Source organism: Engraulis encrasicolus, chromosome 17 (genome assembly GCF_034702125.1).
Source record: "Engraulis encrasicolus isolate BLACKSEA-1 chromosome 17, IST_EnEncr_1.0, whole genome shotgun sequence".
NCBI classification, from domain to species: Eukaryota; Metazoa; Chordata; class Actinopteri; order Clupeiformes; family Engraulidae; genus Engraulis; species Engraulis encrasicolus.
In genome coordinates, this window is record NC_085873.1 from 3735661 (window position 1) to 3763142 (window position 27482).

Below are 27482 nucleotides of genomic sequence, written 5' to 3' on the forward strand. Positions count from 1 at the left end.
TCGCTTAGGACGAGTGTAACTTAGCCGTGCACAGAATCTTCGTTTGGAATGTAGACGGTGTCTAAGAGATAACGTTGTAGGAATCATGCACATCCGTGCATCCGTGTAGTGAAGCATCTTGCTCACTAGATTCTGGTGCAGTTGGCATGGTTCCTACAACAAATTACAGACAGTAATAGATGAAAAAAAATACCCTACCATAATAGCAGATAAGCGGGATAACGGCCTTCGAGGTGGTTCAGCCTCGTCTGCGTTCTAAGCCCCCCGCCTCGCCATTAACTTTGTGGAACCGGTCACCTTGTGTGCCGTTATCCCTTATGTGCATGGGGTTGGACAAAATAATGGAAACACCTGTCATTTTAGAGTGGGAAGTTTCATGGCTCAAGTGGACCAGCCTGTACGCCAATCTTCATTAATTGCACATTGCACCAGTAAGGTGAAGTGTAAAGACTTGCCACTCTAAAATGACAGGTGTTTCCATTATTTTGTCCATTTGTGTCCCTTCTCCACAGAGGAGCAGGAGTGCACGCTCCCCCAGGAGGCCTTCCCACTGCGCCACGAGATCATGGAGCAGCCCTCGGCCCCGGAGGAGGCGGCCCACGACAAGGCCGACTCGCCGCACGTGAGCGGCAGCGAGGCGGAGAGCGGCGGTGGGCCCGGCGGGGGCGGCGGCGGGGGTTCGGGGCCCTGCCTCTCGCCGTCCGAGTCCTTCTCCCTCATCTCCGTCTCCCAGCTGCTCTTCCCGTACCACCTGCCCCCCGCCTTCTTCGGGCCCGTCGTCAAGGAGATGCTGAGCCACTACGCCGAGCAAGGCGACGTGCAGATGGCCGTGTCGGTGCTCATCGTGCTGGGGGAGAGGATACGCAAGGACATCGACGAGCTCACACAGGTGAGTCTGTGTTGTGTGTCTGTGTGTATGTGCGTCCATTTCTATCAGGATGGGGAGAGGATACACAAGCAGAAAGACGACCTCACAAAGGTGTGTGTGTATGTGTCTGCCTGCGTGCCTACACACGCTTATCGTGCTCACTGAGCGAATATGCAAGTACTTCAGTTCAGTGGCCTTATAAAGAAGTGTGCCCGTGCATGTGTGTGTGTTGGCTGGTGCATTTTCAAGGAGATCAAGGACCTTTCACAGGTGTGTCTGTTCCCGTCATGCTGAGCGAGCGAATACACAATTAGACGGATGACCTCACTCAGCTGTGTGTGTGTGTGTGTGTGTGTGTGTATGCGCGTGTGCTCGTGTGTATTTGAATGTCAGCGTATACTATTTTCTGCTTTGTTTCTATTTATAGGCGTGTTGCATTTTTGTGGCATCTAGCAGTAGGCACATGTCTATTGGATGTACTTGGATGTCTTACTAGCCATCCTTTTAACATGCATGCACTTTGCGTGTGTTTTTCCCCTGCATAGTGTCCGTGCATAACCTTTTACAAGGACTTCCATTTGACATGTATCATCTTACCCATCGACCTGCTGCAGAGTTTTGAGCTGTGGAAAGTGATACAGTAGACCTTATATTAATGATATTTAATTAATCATAATAGCATCTCCTCCCCTGTCTTTTTTTTTGTAAGTATTTTTTGGGGCTTTTTGGACTTTATTATTACAGGACAGCGTGAGAGTAGATAGGAAATGATTGGGCGAGAGAGATGGGGCAGGGCTGGGAAATGACTGCGGCCGGACTCGAACCAGGGTCCCTGTGGGCAATGTAAGCCCAAATGTGGGGGGCTTAGTGCGATGCGCCAAAGAGCCCCTTTCTCCTCCCCTGTCTATAGCAGAAGGCCCTGGTACCAATTGTTATAGACCTCCTTCAGCTGTTCGAGCTGTGAAATGTTGCAGTAGACCATAATTAAAATCTCTCTCTCTCTTAGTCTAGTCGTGATTTCATGAACCCAGAAATGTTGAGTACCCTAAAGTTTTATTGCAGAAATGTCATCTATAGGTCAAATGAAGGAGATTTAGCTTGGTTGCCCAAAGTTGCACTTTGGGCAATTTGCATAATTAGCATAAATATATTGTTAAGGTAAGGACTACTACTGGTGAATAGACTTGAAAAATTAAATCGTAGATATCACCTTGAAACTTTCTCAGTTGATTACTGACGATAAGAGAAGAAAAAAATGTATTGGATGTTTTTTGTATTTTGATGTTTAGATATGCAAATGAGGGCATGCATCATTAATTATGCACTAATTTGCATACACACGAAATCAGCTTTGCATGGTAAAACCAGACTCAAAATTATTTTTCTGTGGGTAAAATTTGTATATTTTAGGGTTGAATTGGTGAAAACCCTCTGAGGAACCTGGTCAAGAAGATGTTTTGACATGGATAGATTATCGTGGAGTCTGTTAAGGGTTTTACCTTTACGGAAGTGACAAAAGCACCAGACTTTGCATGGTGTTTCTTTAGGGTATGTGTAGTAATTCTAGCCTAGGAGCCCTCTGAAAAAAACTTTCTAACATGTCATATGAGTGAGTCTGTGCTTACATGCTTGACAGCAAATGTAACATTGTGAACAATTTGAGAAGATTCATACTTCGCCTGTATTAAAATGAGTATTTCCCACCCTGAAACTAAGGTGAGAATAGACTGCTACGAATGCTCACTCAGCAGCATACTGAATGGGGAGGTGTCAGTGTAACAAGGTGTCCAAGGTAGCAACTTCTCCATCTTCTAATTTCCATAACATAGATATTTTTATTTGCACGAGATAGAGTAAGGGACAAGACCTCTCCATGTGTGTGAATAACCCATAACATCACCAAATTCTACATCTTCACAGGTAGTGTTGCGCATAGGCTATAGTGAGTGCATTTCAGTCATTTTTAAGAATATCATTATAAATTACTCAATGTATATTTTCAGTTTAAAATTATTTCTAAGTAGGTGTTCAGTAAGTAAACAGAGGTAAATGGATTTCTTTTTTCAGGATTTGCAAGTCCTCACCTAGTAGCCTACTTGTGTTGTATTACCGTTACCTCAGTGATCATTGAGTATCAATTGCTACTTCAAAACGGACAGCTCATGGACAACATGAACCGTAGGTCTTTGCCACCCTTACCTATAGGAGAAATATCAATATAAAGCAACAATTCTCATATGGAATATACTATAAAGGTGACGATTGCTCATTTTCTTGATATGCAAGGCACACACATACTCCAGGAGGAAGGATGGCCAACCATTGCCGTACAGTACAGTATAGAGCAGTACAGTACAGTTCAGTAGAATACAGTACAGTGCAGTTATAGTAGAGTACAGTAGAGTATAGTACAGTAGAGTAGAGTACAGTACAGTACAGTAGAGTACAGTATACGTAGTACCGTACGGTACACTAGATTAGAGTATATTACAGTACAGTACAGTAGAGTGCAGCAGAGTACATTGCAGTACAGTAGAGTATATTACAGTTCATCACACTACAGTACAGTACAGTACAGTATAGTCTTGATGACCACATAGCCTTCACCATCTCCATATTCTGTTTTGACCCTCTCTTCAGCCTCATTATCTTCTTGGTATTCATCCTTATGAACTATGAATGGTTTATTTTTGTTGTGTAGCAAGATAAGGTCCCCCCAACACTTTTTAAATGGTGTGGTGAGGGATGCAAATTATTGATTTGTGTCATCACAATTAATTGATAAACGATTAATTGATACTATTGTATGATGTTTGTATACGTAGCTCTTTTGAATTTGTTCACTGTATGTAGGCCTACATGTAGGCTACAGCTGTTTAGCATGAAACAACTAATTCATCCATCTACGGTACATGTCAAAACTGTCTCTTGACCAGGGTTTTTTGAAAAGGTTTTCACTAACTCAACCCTGAAATATACATATTTTATCCAGAGAAAAATCATTTTGAGTCTGGTTTTACCATGCAAAGCTGATTTCATGTGTATGCAAATTAGTGCATAATTGATGATTCATGCCCTCATTTTGCATATCTTAACATCAAAATGCAAAAAACATCCAATACATTTTTTTCTTCTCTTATCATCAGTAATCAACTGAGAAAGTTTCAAGGTGATATCTATGATTTAAGTTTTTTTTGCCTATTCACCTATATAGTCTTACCTTAACAATATATTTATGCTAATTATGCAAATTGCCCAAAGTGCAACTTCGGGCAACCAAGCTAAATCCCCTTCATTTGACCTATAGATGACATTTCTGCAATAAAACTTTAGGGTACTCAACATTTCTGGGTTCAGTATAGGGGCCTATGGGGATCACGACTGGACTATCTCTCTATCAATCAGGAGCTCTGGTACACCTCATACATCGAGCTCCATCGACAGCATTTCCAGCTGTGGAACATTTCTATAACATCCATATGTCTATCTATCTATCTATCTATCTATCTATCTATCTATCTATCTATCTATCTATCTATCTATCTATCTATCTATCTATCTATCTATCTATCTATCTGAAAATTGTCTACTTTTATTTCATGATGTTTAATTAATTTATGGAGTGTAACAGTCATTTCACTGCAAGCTAGCCTAAGGCTAGGGTTGTATGTGACAAATACATTACTCTTATGTACCTCACTCTTATGTTTCTCAGGAGCACTGGTACACGTCGTACATCGACCTGCTTCAGCGCTTCGAGCTGTGGAACGTGTCTAACGAGGTGATCAAGTTGAGTACCTGCTCGGCCATCACCTGCCTCAACCAGACCTCCACCACGCTGCACATCAACTGCAGCAACTGCAAGCGGCCAATGAACAACCGCGGCTGGATCTGCGACAGGTAACTATGGCAACCGTGGCCGCGACTCACGGGCAACGTCCTGTCCTGTGCTTCCTTTGCTTCGGTCATCCTTGTGCAACGTTCCGTGTGTTCCAAAGTCCGTACCATCACAGAAGTCCAGTTCCCTACAGCTAAAGTCTTTTGACTTAGATGACCTGGAGGAATGAGAATATTCACTGACACTCACTGTTGTCCATTTTTGTATGCACTTATTGGTTGATAAAACTCGGGCAGCCACGCCCCAATTGTTAAGGAGATGGACTTTAGATTAGAGGGTTGCAGGTTTGAATCCCACCCTTTCACTCCCTACCACACTCCATGGCTGAGATGCCCTTGAGCAAGGCACCTAAGTCACCCTTTACTGCTCCTGGGACTGTAACCAATACCCTGTAAGTAAAGATAAGATAAGATAAGAGCGTCAGCTAAGTGTAATGTTATGTGGTGTAATTAAATGATGAATTGATTGCCTGCTCTCCCCCTCCCGTCCTGCAGGTGTCACCAGTGTGCAAGCGTGTGTGCGGTGTGCCACCACGTGGTGCGGGGCCTGTTCGTGTGGTGCCAGGGGTGCGGGCACGGGGGCCACCTGGAACACATGAGGAGCTGGCTACGCTCCAACACACACTGCCCCACCGGCTGCGGACACCTGTGCGAATACACCTAACACACGTGGGCACACACGTGGACACACACGTGGACATACACGTGGACACACACACACACACACACACACACACACACACACACACACACACACACACACACAAACATACAATCATGCATACACACACATGGAAACATACATACACACCTACCGGTGTGTGTGTGTGTGTGTGTGTGTGTGTGTGTGTGTGTGTGTGTGTGTGGTGTGAATATGCTGTGTTGATCAGGGGTGTGGAGTTGATTGATCCGTCATGCGCTGCTGCTAATTCTGCTGTTGCTGATTATTGTTACATGTTATAGTTTGTTTGTTTGATTTGGGAATAAACGCTGCTATTCTCCAAGGACAATAAAGGGCAACAAATACACTCCACACACACGCACACATTCATTCTCTCGCACTCTCTCTTTCACACACACACACACACACACACACACACACACAATTAATCACGTCTTTCGCACAACACACTCTTTCCTCCATGATACACACATACTACCAAACATCACTCACAATCAAACATCACATCTATTACACGAGCATAAATCACACACACTCACACACTTGCCAAACACAATCTTGTCTGACGCCAATCACCTCAACAGAAAGGGACTAGCTCTTACCTTGTTTTATATATTATGTATTTTTGATTGGCATGTTTTTTTTTTTTTACATGCCACGTCATTTTGTTGTGTGTCGGACTGAGACGCGTGAAGGTTGTTGGACGTGTGTAAATAGGGGATTTTTTTGGTCCTGTCCAACTTTTTCCTGTATGATGATGATGTTGAATATCATGAAGTGTAAAAATAAAAATCAAGTGGAGGCTTTGTAACATTTTCAGGTGTTCATTTATAGCACTTCCTTTGCCTCTTTCACAGACCTCCCACCACAATTACTGGTTTTTTTTTTAGTATATTTGTATGACATGGTACCTAGCACATGGTACCTAGCACTGTGATAAATACTACTATGGTTTATTTTCTTCATACATTAGGAGTTGAATAATATATAAGGAAACGCACTGCTCCCTTAAAAATAGGTTACAATGCTTCTGTATATGTCATATTTTGTAACAAAACGACGCAAGCGTCATTTTTTAAACTTGTGTATATTATTCTTGGAAATGACTGTTCAGACGTCCTATCATCTATGTTTGAAACCTTGCCATTCAAATATTTTGAGAACATACTTTGTACACCCATATAAAATGCAATACAAAAATGTCATACGCTCCCATCAAAACAAGCTAGGCGATTTCTCCCAGGGATAGGGCTGGACTGGGCTCGAAAAATGACCCTTTTTTCCCCCCCTAGACCAGCCCCCCCGCTATACCATATGTGATGGTCCACTGTATATTTAATATGCACCAAATGGGCCACCTAATCAAAATCGTGGGATGGTCTCTGAAGGAAAAATGAAAAACAAAACAACCCCCCTCCCCCCTAAAAGCATCAGCCTTTGAGGAGGACTGTTGGCTCATCGGGAAAATGCCCTATATGCCCCCCTTTGGGTCCGCCAAAGATTTCAGAGGGTGCACAAAATTTTATTTGTGTTGAGGTTGTGTCCAAAGTTCTGCGGGAACGTAATAATTGGGCCAAATCAAAACCCCATTAAAACATGTTTTGGCCCCCATGGAAAGTCATTAAGGTATTGATTGTCTCGAGCAAGAATCATTGTAATTAATCACTTAAATCATATTTTATTGCGTATAAACTTTGCAGAAGTTTTGGGTTGGCGGTGCGCGGCTTGTCTTAGGCACAGGTAAGGGGGTGCTAAAATAAAAGAAAAAGGGCTTAGAACCACTGTGCCAGATGACCAGTCAAGCCCTGCGCAGGGATATCTGGAGCAATCAGCATTTTTTCAAGATTTGTATTATTTTGGTGCACAGGATGACGAGATGAGAATGATGTTTCAACACAGCTGCATCTTCCTCAAATCTAGTCGTTGATACTTTGCCCAGCCCTCGACCATGAGCACCTGACACTAAAACTCAGACACTAGGTGCATTCGATTTCCTGCAACGTCTGCATGCGCATGCAGACAGTAACGCATTTTGGATTAAAAAGTTTACACTGCACCCCAGTTCCTCTCCTCCTCCCCACCTGTCCCCCAACACCTCATGTGTTGTGCTACGTAGATCAAACTGGTGCGAGCTCATCGTCTCGTGCTAATTTGTGGTCGACTTTAAATGCACTGTTTAACACCACCCATGTCTTTACATCAAGAAGTACTTGCTGACGTAGCTTTGCAACATCGATCGACACATGTTGGTCTCGTACGCACTTATTCTTTCATGCTCCAACTCAAGACATAGAGGCAGACTCAAATTCACCATATGGTTTAATCGTTAAATCATTCTACTTCAGTCCCCACAAGTCCATATTACATTTCATAGAAACTGTTCACATACTTAGGTCAGAGAACATATTACTCTACATTATTACAATTATTAATTACAACATAGTTAAAAACACAGTTCATGAGGTTGACCACACTGTAGCCTCTACTAAAAACAATGTACTCAGTGACCATGTAGTGTTCTTCCGTATACAGAAGCCATTAAGTCTCAATTTGGAAAGAGCAATGAAACAAAAGGGTTATACTACTTTGAGGTTTACCTGTCTGAGTCAGTAACTACAAAAACTACTTGAGACCACCTTCCCAATATGTGTGTGTGTGTGTCTGTGTGTTGTTTTGTAACCATTAACCTCACGTTTCTCATAAAAATTCTACATTATTCCACCCAGTAACTTTCACCTCTGTGAGGCTTTGATGTGATTGCTGGTCTCCTCAACATTTCACATGTGTGGTCTTCGTTGTTATTGGTCAACATGTCCAAGGTGTGGCCTTCTTCACTGTGATTGGTCCATCATCCCATTTAACATAAAGTGCACAGGTGCAAGAGGGCAAGAAAGTCCTCTACCTGGTTGTCATTGATTACCGTCCCACTCATTCTCTTTCTCAGTCCTTATGTGTCCATCTTTGCAGATGGCCATGCCACTCCTTCATTCTTCATCTCGATCTTTGGCTTCGCTGTATCACTCGCTTCCTTCTCGTGTTTCTGGATGTCATGCTGTAGGTTTTGAATGCAGTCCTGTAGACAAGGAAGAAGAGTTTAATAAGACAATATTCTGAATATGGTAACCAAGATAAAGCCTTAAATGTGTCACCAATGCAAAACAAACAGAATAAATCTCCCAATGAACTGTCTGTGGTTTCAGGCATCAGTCAGGTGGCTGTTAGTGTGAGGCATATCTGTGTTAACAGATAGTCTCCTTAATATTTAAATTGTGGGTAACTGCTTGTGTGGTAGGCATGTGTCTCTGCGGAGTTTGAGAAACTTTATTCCAAAGGCCTTCATCAGTTCTCTGATTGATGTCACGTGGCACAACTACCGCATTTGTCTGGTTAGGCTTTTGAGTTACATTCAGGTGTGACCTATGGTCTAGAGCAGTGTTCCCCAACCAGGGGTACGTGTACCACTAGGGGTACGCGAGCACACTGTAGGGGGTACTTGGAAAAAATTAAAAAAATGTATGGATACACATTGGTATATAGAGTATGAGTGAGGCGGTACTCGTAGTATGACAAAAAGGCTTAGGGGGTTGGAAAACACTGGTCTAGAGAATACAGAAGTTGTACCAGTTGTATCAGCCCACTCAATTCTCCACTTGGAAAAGAGTTGCTTGACAAGCAGTCCCTGGTTGTTATATCAGCAAGACAACTGATGAAGCTCTTTGGATGAGGAACTAGCACTTGCTTGTCATCCATGGTAATAACTCTTTTTGGGTAGAGATGGGAAATGTGGGGTTGGTGGTAGTGAGGAAGAGCTTGCATGCGTGTGAATATGTGTAACATACTGAATGTGTTATGGCTTCTTTGAGGACCCTCTTGAAAATTAGATGTTAATCTCAAGGGGTTACCTCTAATAAAGAATTTGAACTAAACATATTCGAAGCTCCAAGAAGAGATCTGGTGGCTTAGTTGTACAACCCAAGTATCAGAATGAATGATAATAAATGGATACATGAGAAGCTTCTCAGACATATCCAAAGCTTGTACTGTACCTGCTGCTAAGACTCCTCCAAGTTTCCTGGTCTTTCTGCACAGAGACGCTCAAGACTCTGCGACAACGCCTGAAGCTTGTGAGCTACGAAAGACAAGACACACAAACAAAAATGTATGTTTTTTTGTGACGATGGCTGTTTGATTTCTTCAACGAAATGATAAAGGTCTGTAACACTGTTCAATATTCCCAAACAAAGTTTAATGGCAGAACGTTTCGGACTATCAGTGGTAGTACTTTGATGAAGGACTGAAAGTCTGTAACGTTGCAGACCTTTATCTTCCGTTTGGTCCGGCACCTGTACTACTGATGTGTGTGCATGCACTGACTTTTTTTTTCATTTCTTCACAGAGGTTTCAATCCTCGACCTGAACCTTTCTGCTTAGAACAAGTCACCAAGTAAACTCACCAAGTTCCTCTTGGCATGTCTCCATCTTCGATAACACTTCACTGCAACTGTCTGTTAGAGAGAGTGGAAAGAGAGCGAGAATATTGTGAGTTAGGGAGGGAGTGACAAAATTCTTTAGGAATGGAGCTTGTATCTTAGCCTGACTCTCGCCAGACCCTTGTGTATTTCCGTTCATCTTCTTGAGCTCACACAAGGGTCTGGAGGACCTTTGGATTTGCCCCTCTCCTGAACCAAAATGCAGTAAAACCTATCAGGATTGCAGAATTTTCAGAGATGCCACGTACGGTAGTCAAAATTTAAAGGGACAGTTTGGTCAATTTCAACATGCAGTTGTATTGCTCACGCTGCCCTTGACTTGTCAGTAACTGGTGATGCCACATTTTTCGGCTCAGCCCTTTCCGAGATATGAGCAATTCTAATGGGGGCAGCGTTTGTTTACATTTTTAAAAAATGAAACAGGCCAACTCCAAATATTTTCCCAAAAGGTATTGCTGTTTGCTAGTTGTCTGCTGATGTTTTATAACCTTTTGGATGTTTTTGGGAATAAATAAAAATGTTTTTTTGAAATGTAAACAAAGAGCTGCCCCCATTACAATGACCAGGATCTCGGAAACGGCTGAAGAAGAAGAAAAAAAAATCTCAGGCACTGACAAGTCCAGGGTAGTGTGAGCATTACAACTGCATGTTGAAATTGACCAAACTGTCCCTTTAAGCGTAGTGAAGAGAAAAATAAGTGAAACGCAAAAGTTGTTTCAGACAACAATGGCCCCTCACATGGACTCTCTCATCGAGATTGATTCAATAATTTCACATGTATTTTTGGATCTGTGAGTAGTTAAAGTAGCACCTCATTAAAAATGTTAGACACGTGTTTCCCCAATCACCTGCTTGGATTTAAAAATAAAATAAAACCACACCTTCGCAGAATTACACCTATACGTGTGGAAATCATACTTCACCTGTCTGCTTCTTGTAACAGTGTTAAATGACACAAAAAATTCCATGTTGTTTTGAGAACCGCCTGTATGTGTAAAGACTGTTATCACAATTAGGGCTGGGTAAAATAATCGATTCAATCGATAATCGATCGATATCATTTAAAATTCACATAATCGATTCACAGGGCGCAAAATCGATTTTTTTGCTCTTTTTCTTTTTGTTCTTTTTGTTTCATTTAGGTTTATGGAAAATACCCAGTAGATATTAGTCAATTAGGCCTAGGCCTACTTATTGCAAATTAGCAATCTGTTAACACTGTCAAGCCACAGCCCTTTGACATTTTTATATAAAAATAGGCAACAGCATCTTTTGGGGGAAATCCTTGCACCAAGAAGGGAACTGATTGAATCGATTCTGAGTGAATCGAATCGAATCGAATTGAATCGTGATTAATCGATTCAAAGCCCTAAGAATCGAAATCGAATCGATACAGGAACATGGCTGCAATACCCAGCCCTAATCACAATCACAGAACGTCTTGAGAATGACACAGATATTATTTTCTCGTATTATATGATTATATTCGTCACGTACGTACACACACCTGTCCTGTCTACCGTGCTGAGCTGTGCCCGTAGCTGCGTGTGGCAGGCGCGGAGTGTGTTGAGTGTGTCTGCAATGTCGGCGGTGCGCCGGCGGTCGTCCTGCAGGTGAGTGTGCACTCCCCTCCAGGCCATCTTCTCCTCCATCAGGCACCCCTCCATCACGCCCCGCAGCTCCTTCTCCTGCGCTACCTGGCCCTGCAAAGCCTCCGCCTCCATACAACGCTGCATAGCACACACACACACACACACACACACACACACACTATATAAATATATATATACTGTATATCCATTAGGGTTGGGTATTGGCAAGGGGTTCACGATTCGACGCGCATCACAATACACATGCCACGATGCAATACTATCAGGATGCATTGCAATACATGTACGATTGCCATTCATTGCGATGTTTACTTCAGCTTTGGCTGGGCGAGGAACAAAGACATCTGAAAGGGCCCCCCACACTCAATACATGCAATGTAATGCGGACCCAACTCTGGGCCAGGAAAAGCTGACCCCTTTCTCCCCCGTCAGCTTGCCTGTACATACTCAGCAAACCATGCAGCCCTCTTTCATCTCCCTCTCAACTAATGGTTTCCCCGTTCAGCCATCTTGTGTGTTTCTCTGCCTCTCGGTGTATGTACTGTGTGTGTGCGTTCTATTTCGTTCCTCCTGACCGCCAGAGGCGGTGCTTGCAGCATGGATATCCATCACACGGAGCGTGCAGGTCGAGTATTTAATAACCTGATAACCTAATGACCTGGGTGACGTCACCCAGTGACCCCGGGGTCTGGGTCAAAAGAGCGGTGCACCCAAGGAATGTCCTCTTGGCAAATGACTGTGACTGCCAAGCTCTGGCGGTCATCCGGAACTCATAGAACCGTGGTTATATACCTTCGTTTAAGTGTATGTGTAGCGGTATGGCTGTGTGTGTGTAGCTGTATGTGTGTTTGTGTGTTACCTTGTGTAGTTGTATAGCCATCTCCTGCATCTCGGCCTCCAGCTGGTCAGCGTAAGACTGCTCCAGAGCATCGCTGGGCGGCCGTGCGTTACTATGCCAACGGGCAATCGCCGACGTCATCTTCCGCTTTGGCCCGAAGAGCCTGTGTTGATATGAGAGGAAAAGGACAAGCAACTTTTTCATTGATCAACACCCATTTCAACACTGTGTCCACAGTGCCCATTTGTTCATGCGCAATTCATTGCTGCATTTAACTCATTTAAGCCTGAGGCACCAGTAACAAAAACGCCTCCTGAATGCCTAACCCCTTTTTTGAGCTTAGCAGTCACTCGGAGAGTGCACGAGAAGATCTGCCAAGAAGAGGTCACTTCCTGCGTGCAATGGTCTTTTGTGCCCGGTCATGGGGGTCACGGAGTGACGTCACCCAGGTCAGAAGTGACTTTGCTGTTGTTATTATTACTCGACCTGCACCTTCATCTGATGGGATACACACCTCTGGCGGTCAGGAGAAACCAAATAGAACTCACGTGACACCTTCTTCCTTCAGGTCATTCTCCCAGAGTGTGAGGAAGATCCTGAGATGTGGTGTGTGTGTGTGCGTGCGCGCGCGTGCGTGTACATGTGTTACTCACATGACGCCGACTTCTTTCAGGTCATTCTCTGTGAGTGTGAGGAAGATCCTGAGGTGTGTGTGTGTGTGTGTGTGTGTGTGTGTGTGTGTGTGTGTGTGTGTGTGTCTGTGTGTGTGTGACTCACGTGACACCCACTTCCTTGAGGTCATTCTCTGTGAGTGTGAGGAAAATCCGGAGGTCGATGTCCTGCTCCTCCAGAAGGGCCTTGTACTTACTAAAGCCAATCTGCTCCAGAAACTCAGCCAGGTCCTACAAGATCAGAGTAAGTAGTTTTGTTAGTAGGTTATTTCCACAATTTACACTTCCCCTAGCAAATGTTATCTTTTTCAGGAATATCTACCACAGTCATTACGACTGGGAAAATGAGACTTTTCATACATAAAAAAAGCTAGATCTCCTTTCCTTATGCACCATTTTGAATTTCCAGTAATAGACATCTTTAGCTGCAAAGTGTTTGCCCCTGGGGTACCATGCTGCCAGTTCATATTTTATTTTCTCATCAATGCAATGCAAAAAGACTTTTGGTAAAAGTCCAAACTGCTTAATAATATTCAACCACACATAGACGCAATGCAGAGATACACACAAAAGTTTAACAAACAAGGTTAAAACAAAAAACAAAAAAGGCATACATTGATATTACTACACCCACACATAGGTGAACATAAACATGGATGCAAAACGCCCGCACGCACCCACACCTACCTTAGGGCCTGTGTATGATGGTGGGTAGGCGGGTGGGCGGTTTCCTGAGTCGCTAGGGTGTGCTGCCTCGCTGTTGCCATGACGACTCTTGCCCTTGGAGTGATGGTGCGGTTTGTTTGGTCTCCGAGGACAACTCCTCTTAGCCTGATCAGAGTCCTGAGAGGGAGAGAGAGATAGAGCGCAAGAGAGAGATTTGAGATTTGTAAAATGTTCTTCATTCACTACAAAGAACATGTTAATGTGTTGGTGTGTAACATGAGCCAAATGATGGCAAAAATTTAAATATATAAATACACATACAAACAAAGAAATATATTCTTCTCACACTCTCACCACCTTCTCTCACATGAGCAAAATAATTCACACATTTACGCAAACAAGTCAACATGTACAGGCTTCTACACAGGATGGTTCCAGTGCAATTGACTGTTACTGGCAGTGGTTCCTAAACGTTCTCTGCTGGGACCCCCCCACGAATAATATTCTCACGACCCCCGTCCAAACGCAAAACTTATTTTTTATCCTCTAATATTAGACATGTAGGCGTATGTAATTGTATAGGTTTTATATGTAAGTATTCCCTTCTCTCCGCGAACCCCCTGCAAGACCTCCACGACCCCCCTTAAGGCTCCCGACTCTCAGTTTGGGAACCATTGGTTGATGGTAACAAGGGGTAATACTTGCTTATGGGGGGCGCTGTGGTGCGGCGCGTTAAGCCCCCCACATTTGGGCTTTTTACGTTGCCCACGGGGAACGCGGTTCGACGGCCATGCCCCATCTCTTTCCCAACCATGTCCTGTCCACTCTCACACTGTCCTATAATAATAAAGGCCAAAAAAACCCTTGCTTATAACACACTCTACCTTCGAAAGATTACAGATCTTCAGAGAGCAAGAGCGAAGGGTGATGGATGAATTAAAGTCCAGAACAATAGAACGAATGTTAAATGCAGTGGCTCAATGGGAATTAAATGCAGTGGCTCAATGGGAATTATGTCCATTGGCTTCTTAACTTAACATTGCCTTGGTCTTCTCTGGGACAGCAGCGTTCCTTGCATTGATCCTGCTGCCAATACAGTAATGTCTTTGTGTGTAGCTGCCAAGGACTGCAGATTGACATCGATTGTAATGGTTTATTGACAATGGACATGACTGCTTGACCTCCGCAGATAAATAATACATGCATGCTCAAATGTTAACTGCGTAGAATTTGTCTCAAGGATAAGTAGTGCTGTGAGACTTCAGGACTGCCTTTGTTACAGTGGTGTTTGAGACCAGTGTTTGTGTTTCCAGAACTTTTTTTCTCAACTGCTCTCTAAGCATTTTTGTCGTAACAGTACACACTTTATTGTGACTCTGCGCCATACATTTGTTGTTTTTTTTCTCTAGTGTGCTGATGTACCCCTAGTGGTACCCAGTGTACCCCTGAAACACTGCTTTAGACTGTTGCAGTGACTTGAATATCTGCATTAACAATGTAGTATTGGAATCGTGCAGAAAAAATTTACTTATTATGGAGTGTGGAAAAGTGTGGAATTTATAAAGGAATGTGGAATATTTAAAAAGAATAATTGTGACTTTTTTTTTAACTGTATTGCCTTGTCTGTTATTGTCTGGTAGAATTTGATTAGCGATTGCTATTAAGGCTAAGGGAGGCCTGCACACCTTCATAGTTTTTCCATTCTATTTGAAAAGATCTCACTTTTAATGAAAAAAAAAACGAACGATGCAACACTGCTGCAATTACAGGCAAACCATTCACGTGCAAAAACTGGTGTTTCGGCCAATCAGACTCATCAGGGTCATCTAAAATGTTCCGTTTTATTTTATTTTTTTATATATATATAAAAAAGATTTGATTTTGCTACACATGGTAAGAGATGTTCCGTTCTTTGGTTAAAATGTTTTTGATTTTGCCAGACATGCTCAAGGTCCATTTTATTCCCATCCACAGACCACAGTGACCTACTCTATGTCAGCGTGCCCACTCTTAAGGCTACTTTGCAGGATGCGAAAGAACACAGCTGGCCAGCATGGCTTTGTGATGCTGGGTTGTTACGTGACCACCGCCGATGGTTTAGAATTTTAGAAAGGTTGGTGGGATATCTAAAAGGAACAAACAATGGAGCAAAGGACCAGACAGGCTGGTCTTTTCACTTGGACTACAACGTCTACGTTGATTTTGTCAAACATGGTCACATTCCATTTTATCACAACTACCCGCAGCCAGCAGTGACCTGTTCAATGTCAACGTGCTCTCATGTAGGGCTAGTTTAGAGGCTGTGGATGGAGGGGATGGGGACGGGGACGGCTGGTCACTGTGGCTTTGAGCCGATGCCTTTGTGATGCTGGGTTGTCATGGTGACGGAGTGGTTGTCATGGTTACCGCACCTCGTTGCTCTCCAGCGAGGCCTCTCTGCTGAGGCCCAGGAGGCGGGGCAGGCACTCGCTGCTGCTGCTGCTGTTGCTGCGCATGGTGGGCATGTCGTTATCGAAGAACTCGTCTGCACACACGCACATTTTCATGCATATTACAAACATGTATGTTACAAACGTGCATATTACAAAATCAGACACATATTCACCCAATGGCCCCATATGCAAACACACAGACATGGGCATGGGCATAGGCACACACACATACACAGACATGCACGCACACAGACACAGACCCACAGACACACACACAAATGCAAACACACACATACACATTAGTTTCAAATACACTGCCACATCCTATATTGTGCAAAGTCATGCACACACACACAAGTTTGGCAATGTCACAAACATTGTGTTGGTTAATAAAAGTCCAATTAAAGAAAGCTAGGTGTAACCTACATGTATGGTTATGAGTATGACCAAACTTTGTAGGACTGTTTATGTGAGTGAAATGAACGCCTGTGTCTGCTCATTCCTCACAGCGTAGTTATGACTTAAGTGTGTGTACGGTATGAGTAAAAAGTGTGTGTGTGTGTGTGTGTGTGTGTGTGTGTGTGTGTGTGTGCCATAGCATGTGTTATGACTAAAACATGTCTGTACTGTATATGTGAGGAAAATTCAGGGTGTGTATGTGTATGAGTGTTTACTTAATAGCATTTACAATTATAACTAAAATACTGTATGCATGTGCATCATGCCAGAGTAAAATCATTGTGTGTGTGTGTGTGTTTGTGTGTGTGTGTGTATGTGTGTGTGTGTGTGTGTGTGTGTTTGTGTGTGTGTGTGTATGTGTGAGAGAGAGAGAACGAGAGTGTGTGTGTGTGTGTCTACAGGTGTGTGCGTGCGTGCGTGCGTGTGTTTGTGCGTGTGTGTGTGTGTGTCTACAAATGTGTGCGTGCGTGCATGTGTGTGTGTGTGTGTGTGTGACTGTGTGTGTGTGTGTGACTGTGTGTGTGCGTGAGACCTCTGCTGCTGTTGCTCTGTCCGTCCAGCTCATTGATGGGGGAGGTGACATCCCGGTTGCAGATGTCATCACTGGTCTCACTTCCCTCTCGGAATGTCATGTAGCCAGGCGGGGCTGCGGCAGGCTCTGCCCAACACATCATCACACAATAACATTATTAAAAGGTGCACTGTGTAGGATGGTGGCCTGAGTAGGTATTGCAACAATGCTGTAGGTATTATGGGCGCTGCTCTTGCAGCAACCGCACCTTGTGTGGTGAGAACGAATTTCCCCTTGGGGACAATAAAGGCTACTACTACCAGTGTTCATTTTGACAGGAATTTTTAATTTAGTTTTAGTTTTAGTCTCTTGACGAAAATGTAATTTTAGTTTTAGTCACAATTTAGTCATCTAAATCATTTTTGTTTTAGTCGACTAAAATTCATACAATTTCAGTCGACGAAATCTAAAATAATTTTAGTCGACTAAATTTCCTCTTGTCTACACTTCTCTATAAAATTGTCAAACTAAAATACCATTTGGGGAAATCAATGATTAAAACGACATTTTGTAATCATAAAATATTGTCAAAAACTGTCAGAGTGTCTTATAAACCAGTGCGTCCAATGTGTAAAAAAAATCATGGCCGCGACACTCATAAATCTCTGTCGATATTTTAGAACGACTTCGGGGGAAAACGGGACTGCACGTTATGAAAAAATACTTGTGGGTATACCAGTAATCAAGAGCGTCGCGGGGTAGGCTACAGTAGCCAAGTTACTGTATGCAAGCATTACGGCACCTGTTGGAAGACGTCTCTCTCTCTCTCTCTCTCTCTCTCTCTCTCTCTCTCTCGTGCGTATTGCAAGCTGTTGCATATTATTTGCTTGATGCAAAGTTGTGATGGCATATGCGCTCTCGTTGACATGGTTGTGTGCATGGTTGCATGCATTCGCAAGACGTTATTGCAATAACGCACGTGAAAGCGTGGAAGGGCCGTTCACTTCCTATTTCAGTGTCCTTGACTGAAACAAGTCGCAAAACTCCACACTTTCGAATCCTTTGCGATCGGCACTGTGCCTACGCATGGACCCTTAAATTACAAACATTAGCGAACATTGAAAAAAGATCAGACAACGACCGTCGGGTAGCAGGTTCATGAAAGCGACAGGGAGTGGAGAAGTTCTGCAAAAATGCATCATTAGAGAAAGATGTTTGCTACTGTGAGACAGCACCACCACTATTTCATGACTGCATAAACTTCTTCGTCATGGATAAATGGGCAACAATATGTTTTCCAGCCAGGATTGCACTGAAAAGTAGGCTACTGCTGTTAAAAAAAGGTCACGGGTGTGCGGCACCGACGCTGCCTGTGACTGTGCCTGCGTGTGTGTGTGAGGGAGGGGAGGAGGGAGACGCGGAGCAGATGAGGGTCGCGACTTGCGAAATAGCAGGCAATTATTTTTCAATGTTTCAGAGACATATTAACAAAAATGCGTCTCAGGTGGTATTGTAGTCACATTTTAATTTTTTTGACGAAAATATAAATCAATATAGTTATATTTTTCGTACAACCGCATGCTGTTTTTTCGTCATCGTTTTATTATCGTCAGGGGAAAAACAATCGTTAATGATAATTATGACGAAAATATTTCCTCACGAAATTAACACTGATTACTACTACTACACATTGACACTGTGCTGCCTATTACCAAATAGTGTGTGTGTGTGTGTGTGTGTGTGTGTGTGTGTGTGTGTGTGTGGTGGAGTACCGTTGTTTCGAGCGGTCCCCGTGCTCCCGACACGGAACAGGGCGATGTGCTGCGGCCCGTCGTGGATGCTGGGTCCTCCGCGGGGCCTGGGGCGCCCAGAGCGTGCCCGAGGAGAAACGCCGCTGTCCTCCTCTGAAGAGCTGAACTCCTCCTGCCCACCTGGGAGATAGAGAGAATAGTAAGAAAGAAAAGTATGGCGGGTGGGTGAAACAGAGCAAGAGGAAGAGAGACAGCGAGATAGACAGATAGAGAGGTAAAGAGCGCAAAGTAAGTGAGAGCAAGAGAGAGAGAGAGAGAGCGAATAAAGCACAAGAATGAAGAAGATAAATGATGGAGGAAAAAGGGGGTGGAATGAAGCGTGAACAAAAGAGTGAAAGAAAGAGAGGGAAGGCAGCAACACTTTGAAGGAGAGTAGACAGAGAAAGACAGAGAGAGAGAGAAAGAGAGAATGAGTATGTGTTTATGATGGTAATAAGTGCTGCTGAATTCCTCTGTTGCTCGTAGGATGGAGAGAGAGAGAGAGAGAGAGAGAGAGAGAGAGAGAGAGAGAGTGAGAGCGCGAGGGTGTGTTTATGATGACAGTGTATATATCAGCCTAAGTAATGGAGAGAGCATGCCCGCCAGCCACACTGACAATTCATTTAGGAAAACAACTGAGAGGCTATAGTGGAAAAGATGAACATTAAGCAGCTTTCCAAACGGGAGTGTGAATGTGTGTGTGACTGGCTGTTTATGTGGGGTGGTGGTGAGTGTATGTGACAGTAAGTGTGCATGTATGTGAGTGAACGTGTATGTGGCGAGAACCTGTATGCGAGAACCTCTGTGTGTGAGCGTGTATGTGAGCGAAAGTGTACACTATGTGGGCGTGTGTGTGTGTGTGTGTGTGTGTGTGTGTGTGTGTGTGTGTGTGCGCGTGCATGCGCGTTAGTGTGTATGTGTGTGCGTCTCACCTCCTTTTACTCTGAGTAAGTGTTTGTCAATGAGGCTTGCTATCTTGGTGTGGCCGAACAGCATCGCCAGCACTCTGGCTGTCTCTCCCTTAGAGTTCCTCTCATCCACTCTGACTCCCTGCACACACACACACACACACACACACACACACACACACACGCACGCGCGCAGACACATCAACCAATTATTATTCAACACATGGATTATAATAACTGTACGCACTAACCTTTCACTTTTAAATGGAAATGTATTTAACCCATTTAATGCCTCAGGCCTGCTGAATGCCTAAGCCCTTTTTGATCACATTGATCCATCGAATTATCGGCAGTGGGATCAATGAAGGAGAAAGTGCATCACTGGACGAGTTCGATGTGTGAGTGGCTTTTGTGGCACGCGAGTAAAGATGAAGACAGCAGAGTTGAATTACAGTGCCCTCCATAATTATTGGCACCCCTGGTTGAGATGTGTTAAAAGCCTTAAAATAAATTCAGTGTTTATTGCAGAAGAATACTGTCACACTGAAAATTTTAGGAAAATGTAGCCTTCAACTCAAATGAATTGTAGGAAAATAAAAAAAATCCCTGACTAAAAAATAATTATTTTTCATTAAATCACCTGTTCCACAATTATTGGCACCCTTAACAATTCCCAGGAAATATATATAATTGAAGCATTTCTGTCATTTCTACAGTAGTTTACAAAGTTTACCAGAGTATGTAGGAACATTTAATTAGTAATTCATCACTTCCTGTTTCCCTGGGGTATAAATATGACGTGACACCGAGGCCATTTCTCTTATCCACTCTAAAACATGGGAAAGACAAAGGAACACAGCATACAAGTGAGGCAGATGTGCGTCGACCTTCACAGGTCAGGCAGAGGCTACAAGAAGATTGCCACTCAACTGCAGCTGCCCATATCTACTGTGAGAGGAATAATTAAGAAGTTCAAACCAACTGGAACAGTGGTAAACAAGCCTGGACGAGGACCCAAGTTTATTTTGCCACCACGCACAGTGAGGAGGATGGTAAGAGAAATCAAAATATCTCCAAAGCTCACTGTTACAGAATTACAACAAATGGTAGCATCCTGGGGTCACAAAGTCTCCAAATCAACCATCAGGCGCTGTCTACACGCCAACAAGCTGTTTGGGAGGCATGCACGGAGAAAACCTTTCCTCACCCACAATCATAAACGCAAACGTCTGGAGTTCGCCAAGCGGTATTGGGGCTTCAACTGGGACCGCGTGCTTTGGTCAGATGAGACCAAGATTGAGCTTTTTGGCAACAAACACTCTAAGTGGGTCTGGCGTGCCACGAAAGATGCACATGCTGAAAAGCACCTCATACCCACTGTGAAGTATGGGGGTGGGTCAGTGATGCTGTGGGGCTGTTTCGCTTCCAAAGGCCCTGGGAAGCTTGTTAGGGTGCATGGCATCATGAATGCTTTGAAATACCAGGACATTTTAAATCAAAATCTGTTGCCCTTTGCCAAAAAGCTGAAGATGGGTCGTCACTGGGTCTTTCAGCAAGACAATGACCCTAAACATATGGCCAAATCTACACAGAAATGGTTAACCAGACACAAAATCAAGCTCCTCCCATGGCCATCTCAGTCCCCAGACCTCAACCCCATTGAGAACCTGTGGGGTGAGCTGAAGAGGAGAGTACAGAGGAGAGGACCCAGGTCTCTGGATGATTTAGAGAGATTCTGCAAAGAGGAATGGCTGAAGATCCCTCTTTCTGTCTTTTCCCATCTTGTGAAACATTATAGGAGAAGATTAGGTGCTGTTTTGTTGGCAAAAGGGGGTTGTACAAAATATTAACAACAGGGGTGCTAATAATTGTGACACACATTATTTGATGTCAAATAATTATTTCTTTATGTGGGATTTTTTCCCCACTGAATAAATGCACTTGTATTGAAGGTTGGATTTTTCTCTTTTTTTTCCATTAAGGTCCCATATTATTTAGAGAAAAATAATAATAATTGGAAGCTAAAAAACACATCTCAACCAGGGGTGCCAATAATAATGGAGGGCACTGTAAGTAGAAGTAAAAGTAAAGTTACATATGTAATACAACACTATGGTATGACAGTCTATGACATTGCATGGTTCTAACTTTGCAATATACCACTGGTGTTGTAATTACATCCGTAAGAATACTACATCTACTTTAGACAACTCTGGAGGACCGGCTGTTAATCCAATCACATGCAAGGATTTTTGATGGTTTCAGTTGTGGGGGGGCTTCCAGATCATATTGTGAAGACGAAGGCAACACATATCAGCTGGCGAGAGTCATGTTAGCCTGTGGATATGATCTAGTCTTACCCGGTCCAGCAGGTACTGAACGATGATCTCATGGCCCGCAGCAGCCGCCTCCATCAGGGGCGTGAACCCTGACCCTGGCTCCCTGAGAGGTCAAAGGGCAAAGGTTGCGAAGGATAAATGTGACACAAATAATGGTAATAGATGAAGCTGAAGTCAATCAACAAACCTTTCTTCAGACTTACGGCCTCCGCACGCCGGTTCCGACAGCACTGTGGAGCCCTATCGGTTCCGACAAGTCACCCCTGCACACTGGCACAGATGTTGCTATACATACAGCTCCAGGCCACTTTATTAGAACAGCATGAAAAAGTTTATTTATTTCCATAATTCCATCAATAATGTTAAACTGTCATGGATTATAGATTCATGGCTCAGGTTTTTAACTATTCCAATCATTAAATTGTTTATTTTTACATATTTTGGTCTTCCAGCTCAAAAAACCCATGAATTGGGGAATTCGCATCATTAGAATGTTGTAATAAAATCACAATTTTCTTCATCAAAATTTGGGTCACATCAAATCAGTTGAAATGTGGTACTTTCTACATAACATGCAATGTTCAATACTTGGTTAGGACTCTCTCTGTCTGAATAACGTCCATGGTGCGTTTAACATTGAAGTCAATGGCAGAAACAGTGCATGGCAGTTATGGAAGCCCAGATATCCTTGATGCTTTGCTGTCAGCTGTTCTTGTTTGTTGACCTGGTGTCCCACACTTCACTCTTCAATATACCCTGTAGATTTCCATGCCATGTTTTGGCGCTAACTCACCAGTTTAATTCTAAATCACCAGAAATGAAACCCCATTGAAAATGAATGGGGTTTTATTTCTGGTGAGTTAGAATTAAACTGGTGAGTTAACACCAAAATGTAGCATGGAAATCTACGGGTGTGTGTGTGTGTGTGTGTGTGTGTGTGTGTGTGTGTGTGTGTGTGTGTGTGTGTGTGTGTGTGTGTGTGTGTGTGTGTGTGTGTGTGTGTGTGTGTGTGTGTGTGTATGTTACATACTTGACGTTGGCGTTGGCGTTGTTGTCCAATAGCAACTTGACCATCTGCTGGTGGCCAGTGCCGGTGCTGTGCATGAGTGCTGTCCAACCACGTGCATCCTTACGCTCAAGCTCCGCCCCTCGCTAACACAAACCAGGAAGAAACAGACCAATTACGAAATGTAATCATTCCACTCATGGACTCTGATGAAGATGATCTAACCATCGAAACGTTAGTCATGTTGTGCACTTAAATAATACAAATCCCAAAGAATTACATCTGTGCTGCTCCGGTGTTGTCCTTCAAGTACGAAATGTATTACATTTAGCAGACACTTTCTTCCAAAGTGACTAACAGCATACAATATGCAATATATAACAGCGGACACTTTCATCCAAAGTGGTGTTTCTCAACAGGGGCTCTACAGCCCCCAAGAAGGAAGGACACAGCTGAGAGGGGGAAGGTGCTTAGTTGCCATTGCAGGGGCATTAGTCCATTTTATTTTTTAATACTAAGGGGGGTTATTGGCAGGTTTATGATGAGGTCAAGGGAGCATTGGGAGGCTTACAATGAGTTCAAGGGGGGGTTTATTCAAAAACGTTTGCGAACCACTGCAACTAACCACTCTGGCTAACAGCATACAATATGTAATACGTAACAGCAGACACTATCACCCAAGGTGACTAACAGTAAACAATCATACAATATGTGGACCAAGCACGTAGGGAAATACAGAACAAGCAGGATTAGTACATTAGTGGTCAGTATTTTCTAGAGCCTAAGACCACTTGATTTATATTCAAGGGCGGCCCACCCAGGTTAGGAGTTCTGGTTACACCTCTGGAGTGTGTGCTAGGTGTGTGTGTGGATATACACTTAACAGTCGAAATTAATCTGTTATTCAGACAAATGTTATAATAACAACGTCATTAAATGCAGTAGGAAGTTAGGGATGCTCTTGTTGCTGCAGCTGGCAACTTGTTATTAGCATGTCATTGACCATCTGTGTGTGGTAGGGGTGTTGGGGGGGGGGCTTGGTGGCTTCAACCTGCAGCTGGTGATGCTTAAGTTGGTTACATCCCATTGGTCCGAGAGCCCACTAGTCCGACCACACACGGACTATGCCCAAACCAAAACAATTCCTAACCCTAACCGTCATTAAAAGTGTAGCCTGTCAGTATACAATTATTTTAGTGGCGTAAAGTTAAAACTATCCCCAAATCAAAACAATTCCTAATCCTAACCATGAGTCAAGGCATGTAGCATGTAGCTTGTAGGCCAGTAGTTTGAGCATTATGCTCCTCTATACTCATGAACGGCCATCCGGGTACTTTGCTCTTAAAATTGCGTTACGCCCCTTTATGGGTGAAAACAAACCGAATGTCTCATTGACTTACATGCTACATCGGCTAACCTAAATGAACACATTCCATGCTTCAGCCACGGCTGTTTGGCTATATTATTCGAACAGCCGGCAACACAACACGTTTTCGGCATGTTGCACGTGAACAACGCTTGTCTACAGGTCCGTATCTTTCGTTTATTAAACCCCAACATTACCAATTGACTTGTATGGGTTGTTTTCCCCCACAAATGGGCGTAACGCACATGGAAAACGTCACGCCGTTCATGAGTATGGCTTAGTGTCTGACTTATGGGCTGTTGGACTAATGGGCTGTCTGACAAATGGGCAGACCACGGTTACAGTTGACGCTGCTGGCAACTTGTAATTAGCATGTTACTGTGTGAGTGTTTGTGTGTTAGCTCTGCCACCTGCAGTGAGAAGCTGGCTGATAGCTTGGCATCAGGCCCACCCAGGTCAGGATCAATGGCTAGCAGTACACCCCCAATACACATAAAATTCCAATAACCATGAGTGTATGCTTCCCTACAAAGGCAAAGTGCAAGTGTAACTACACCAACACTGAGACATTATATTAGGCTGGATATTGTAATTACTGCAAATTTGACATAACGCTATCTTTATAACGAGACACATTTGGACCATAGTGCTTTGTCAATAGATGGAGGTGTTGCCTAATAAACCATTTTCAATTTAACCTCTAAAGTTTGGCAAAATAATATGTAGTTGCTACACTTTCTCATTGTAGGCCAGTTTGTACAGTTAACTGTCAGCAAGCCAATCTTGTTATTATTAGCATGTTATTACCTGCAGTAGAAAGTTAGCGATGCTCTCGTTGCCACAGCTGGCCGCCAGCATGAGTGGGGTGAGGCCTTTGGAGGTGGGGGCGTTCACGCTCACGCCGTTCTCCAGCAGCAGACGAGCGATGTTGTCATGGCCGATGTACGCGGCGTACATCAGGGGAGTCCAGCCACCCAGGTTCCTATGGTCCAGATCCACCTCACCACTGACACACACACGGGGGACGACAAACCGACATGTCTTGGTTACTCGCTTTAGGGATGGATAGGCTACTGCCTGGGTGAGGAGATGTTACGGTTACCCCACCCACTGTTCAAAGCATAACAGCTAAATCTACACACTGGGATAACCTCCATGCTTATTTTTTTTACCCCACCCCTGTCTTTAAGGCAATCAGACAAACAACCAACAGGCATACTGCAAGACAGACAGACAGACAGGTAGACAGAGAGAGACAGACAGACAGACAGACAGATAGACAGAGAGAGACAGACAGACAGACAGACAGACAGATAGACAGAGAGAGACAGACAGACAGGTAGACAGAGAGAGACAGACAGACAGACAGTCAGATAGATACTGTTGTTGACACAAGTCTGATATAGTATTGTGATGTAGATTAAGTTAGAGGACATAAATAGAGGACATTTTGCAATAGGTTAAGTTATCAAAAAGCAGTGCACTGAGCACTGATGTGGGTTAAGATTTCTCAATAGTCACTCACGACGTCACAGTCCAGTAAAAAGTAAAAAGTGTGTAGTCCACACACACGCGCGCACGCACGTCAAGACGTTTCCCTGTACTGGAACAGCTCAACGTCATCGTCCAGTAAAACTGGAAACTCGATGACTGTTGTTCATCATCACTGACCTGCGGATGCATTCTGACACCACGTCGTACTGTCCGATGGAGCAAGCGGTGTGGAGGTCAAGCGGCACGTTCAACTCCTCGGGCCGGATGAGCGCACCACTGCTCTCCCGCAGCCACACCGACAGACTGGAGCCCAGCTGCTCCGACTCACTCGCCTCATCACTCCCCGACATACCGAGCAGCGATGTTCACGTCTGCACACGGGAAGAAGGATCCATAGTTTTGTATTAGAGCTCTACATTCTATCGTTTAGTTTTAGAAAGAGTCTCAAAGCACCCACTGACTGAGTGTGGGCTGTGAAGAGATGGAAGTTTTGGTAACTCATTTCACATTCTAGGTGATGATTTGACGGTTCAATCGAGTCCACTGCTAAAGTGTAACTGCTAGATACGTGAGGAGAAATTGTTAAGAGGGTCGGTTCAGTAACTTCTCCGGGGGGGCTCTCTACCCCCCACCATCTCCCACTGGCTGAGTTTTCCAAAACAGTACAGAATACGTTAGCTAGCTAATTTAGCGACTTTCCGACCCTGGAGTTTTCAGAGAATGGGACACTAACGCAACATCTGATCTGATATCTCTGGAGATGACAATAATGATGTAGACAGAGTGATAAAGTATCCAACTTACTGTAATGTTGCTTGAGAGACAATCCGTGCTCCACGAGTTAAATAACAGGTCGGCAATCACAGAAGAACATCGGGGATTGATCATGAAGTTGTTGCACCTCTGTTAGAGGACCCCGGGTTAACATCTGGTACTTGTAGTTTTCATTATTCCTGATTGCAGCACTGTCGCGAATACCTCTCATAAATGCACACTACACTTCCCATGAATCTATTCACCGCAAAGGACCACCAAATGATCCCCCTCAAAACTTTGTGGCAAGATGTGTCCTTACAGTCTTGAACTGTAAAACCAAATCCAAGTGATGGGCAATTAGTATACCACGTACATATAAGTTATGCGTATATATGATATAAGAAACGGTGCATACACAATATTGGTGTTATTCCCGATTAAGCAATGCGTATACACTTACTACCCATTTACTACATTCATAGGACTAAACATTTCAACATAGAGGATCCTTTATGATTTCAACTCAAATCTTAATGTAAACCACTCATTCGCAAACACCGGCGTACTAAGAATAGACAACATTACTAACAGTCTAGGGATGCTATTGCAGCCCATTGCGCAATGCCGTCTATTCCCATAGTAACATCCGATTTATGGGAGTGGTTAAGGGAAAATGGTGATAAAGCAGTTATGAGGGTA

General features: G+C 43.6%; 2 protein-coding genes across 3 annotated transcripts in view; one reads left to right on the top strand and one right to left on the bottom strand.

The window, feature by feature from the left end:
* The window catches only part of wdr24 (WD repeat domain 24), a 38171-nt gene extending 31913 nt beyond the window's left edge, over positions 1 to 6258 (top strand). Inside the window, exons 15-17 of the mRNA XM_063221572.1 lie at positions 513 to 889; positions 4584 to 4768; positions 5261 to 6258. Of these exons, the coding sequence (XP_063077642.1) occupies positions 513 to 889; positions 4584 to 4768; positions 5261 to 5429 (731 nt within the window). The 3' untranslated portion in view covers positions 5430 to 6258. The remainder of the gene's footprint in view (positions 1 to 512; positions 890 to 4583; positions 4769 to 5260) is intronic.
* Positions 6259 to 7748: 1490 nt separating this feature from the next.
* anks3 (ankyrin repeat and sterile alpha motif domain containing 3) lies at positions 7749 to 27451 on the bottom strand. 2 transcript variants are annotated; one of them, XM_063221574.1, is made up of 16 exons: positions 26832 to 27451; positions 26205 to 26398; positions 25341 to 25539; positions 23192 to 23313; positions 22183 to 22264; positions 19847 to 19964; positions 18897 to 19055; positions 17146 to 17271; positions 16134 to 16246; positions 13744 to 13899; positions 13163 to 13287; positions 12407 to 12548; positions 11445 to 11667; positions 9902 to 9952; positions 9494 to 9576; positions 7749 to 8520 (listed from the first exon to the last, which is right to left on the bottom strand). In XM_063221574.1, the coding sequence occupies exons 2-15, from the start codon at positions 26375 to 26377 to the stop codon at positions 9500 to 9502; spliced, it is 1866 nt and encodes a 621-aa protein (XP_063077644.1). In that variant the 5' UTR covers positions 26378 to 26398; positions 26832 to 27451; the 3' UTR covers positions 7749 to 8520; positions 9494 to 9499. The 2 variants fall into 2 exon arrangements, with proteins under 2 accessions (XP_063077644.1, XP_063077643.1); XM_063221573.1 differs by having other exon boundaries at positions 11439 to 11667.
* Positions 27452 to 27482: the final 31 nt, after the last annotated feature.

Coding starts and splice junctions, on each gene's coding strand:
- anks3 (XM_063221573.1), bottom strand. CDS start 26,377: ATGTCGGGGAGTGATGAGGCGAGTGAGTCGGAGCAGCTGGGCTCCAGT. Junction 25,540..26,204: donor GTGTCAGAATGCATCCGCAG/GTCAGTGATGAT, acceptor TGTGTGTGTCAG/TGGTGAGGTGGATCTGGACC. Junction 9,577..9,901: donor GACATGCCAAGAGGAACTTG/GTGAGTTTACTT, acceptor TGTCTTTCGTAG/CTCACAAGCTTCAGGCGTTG.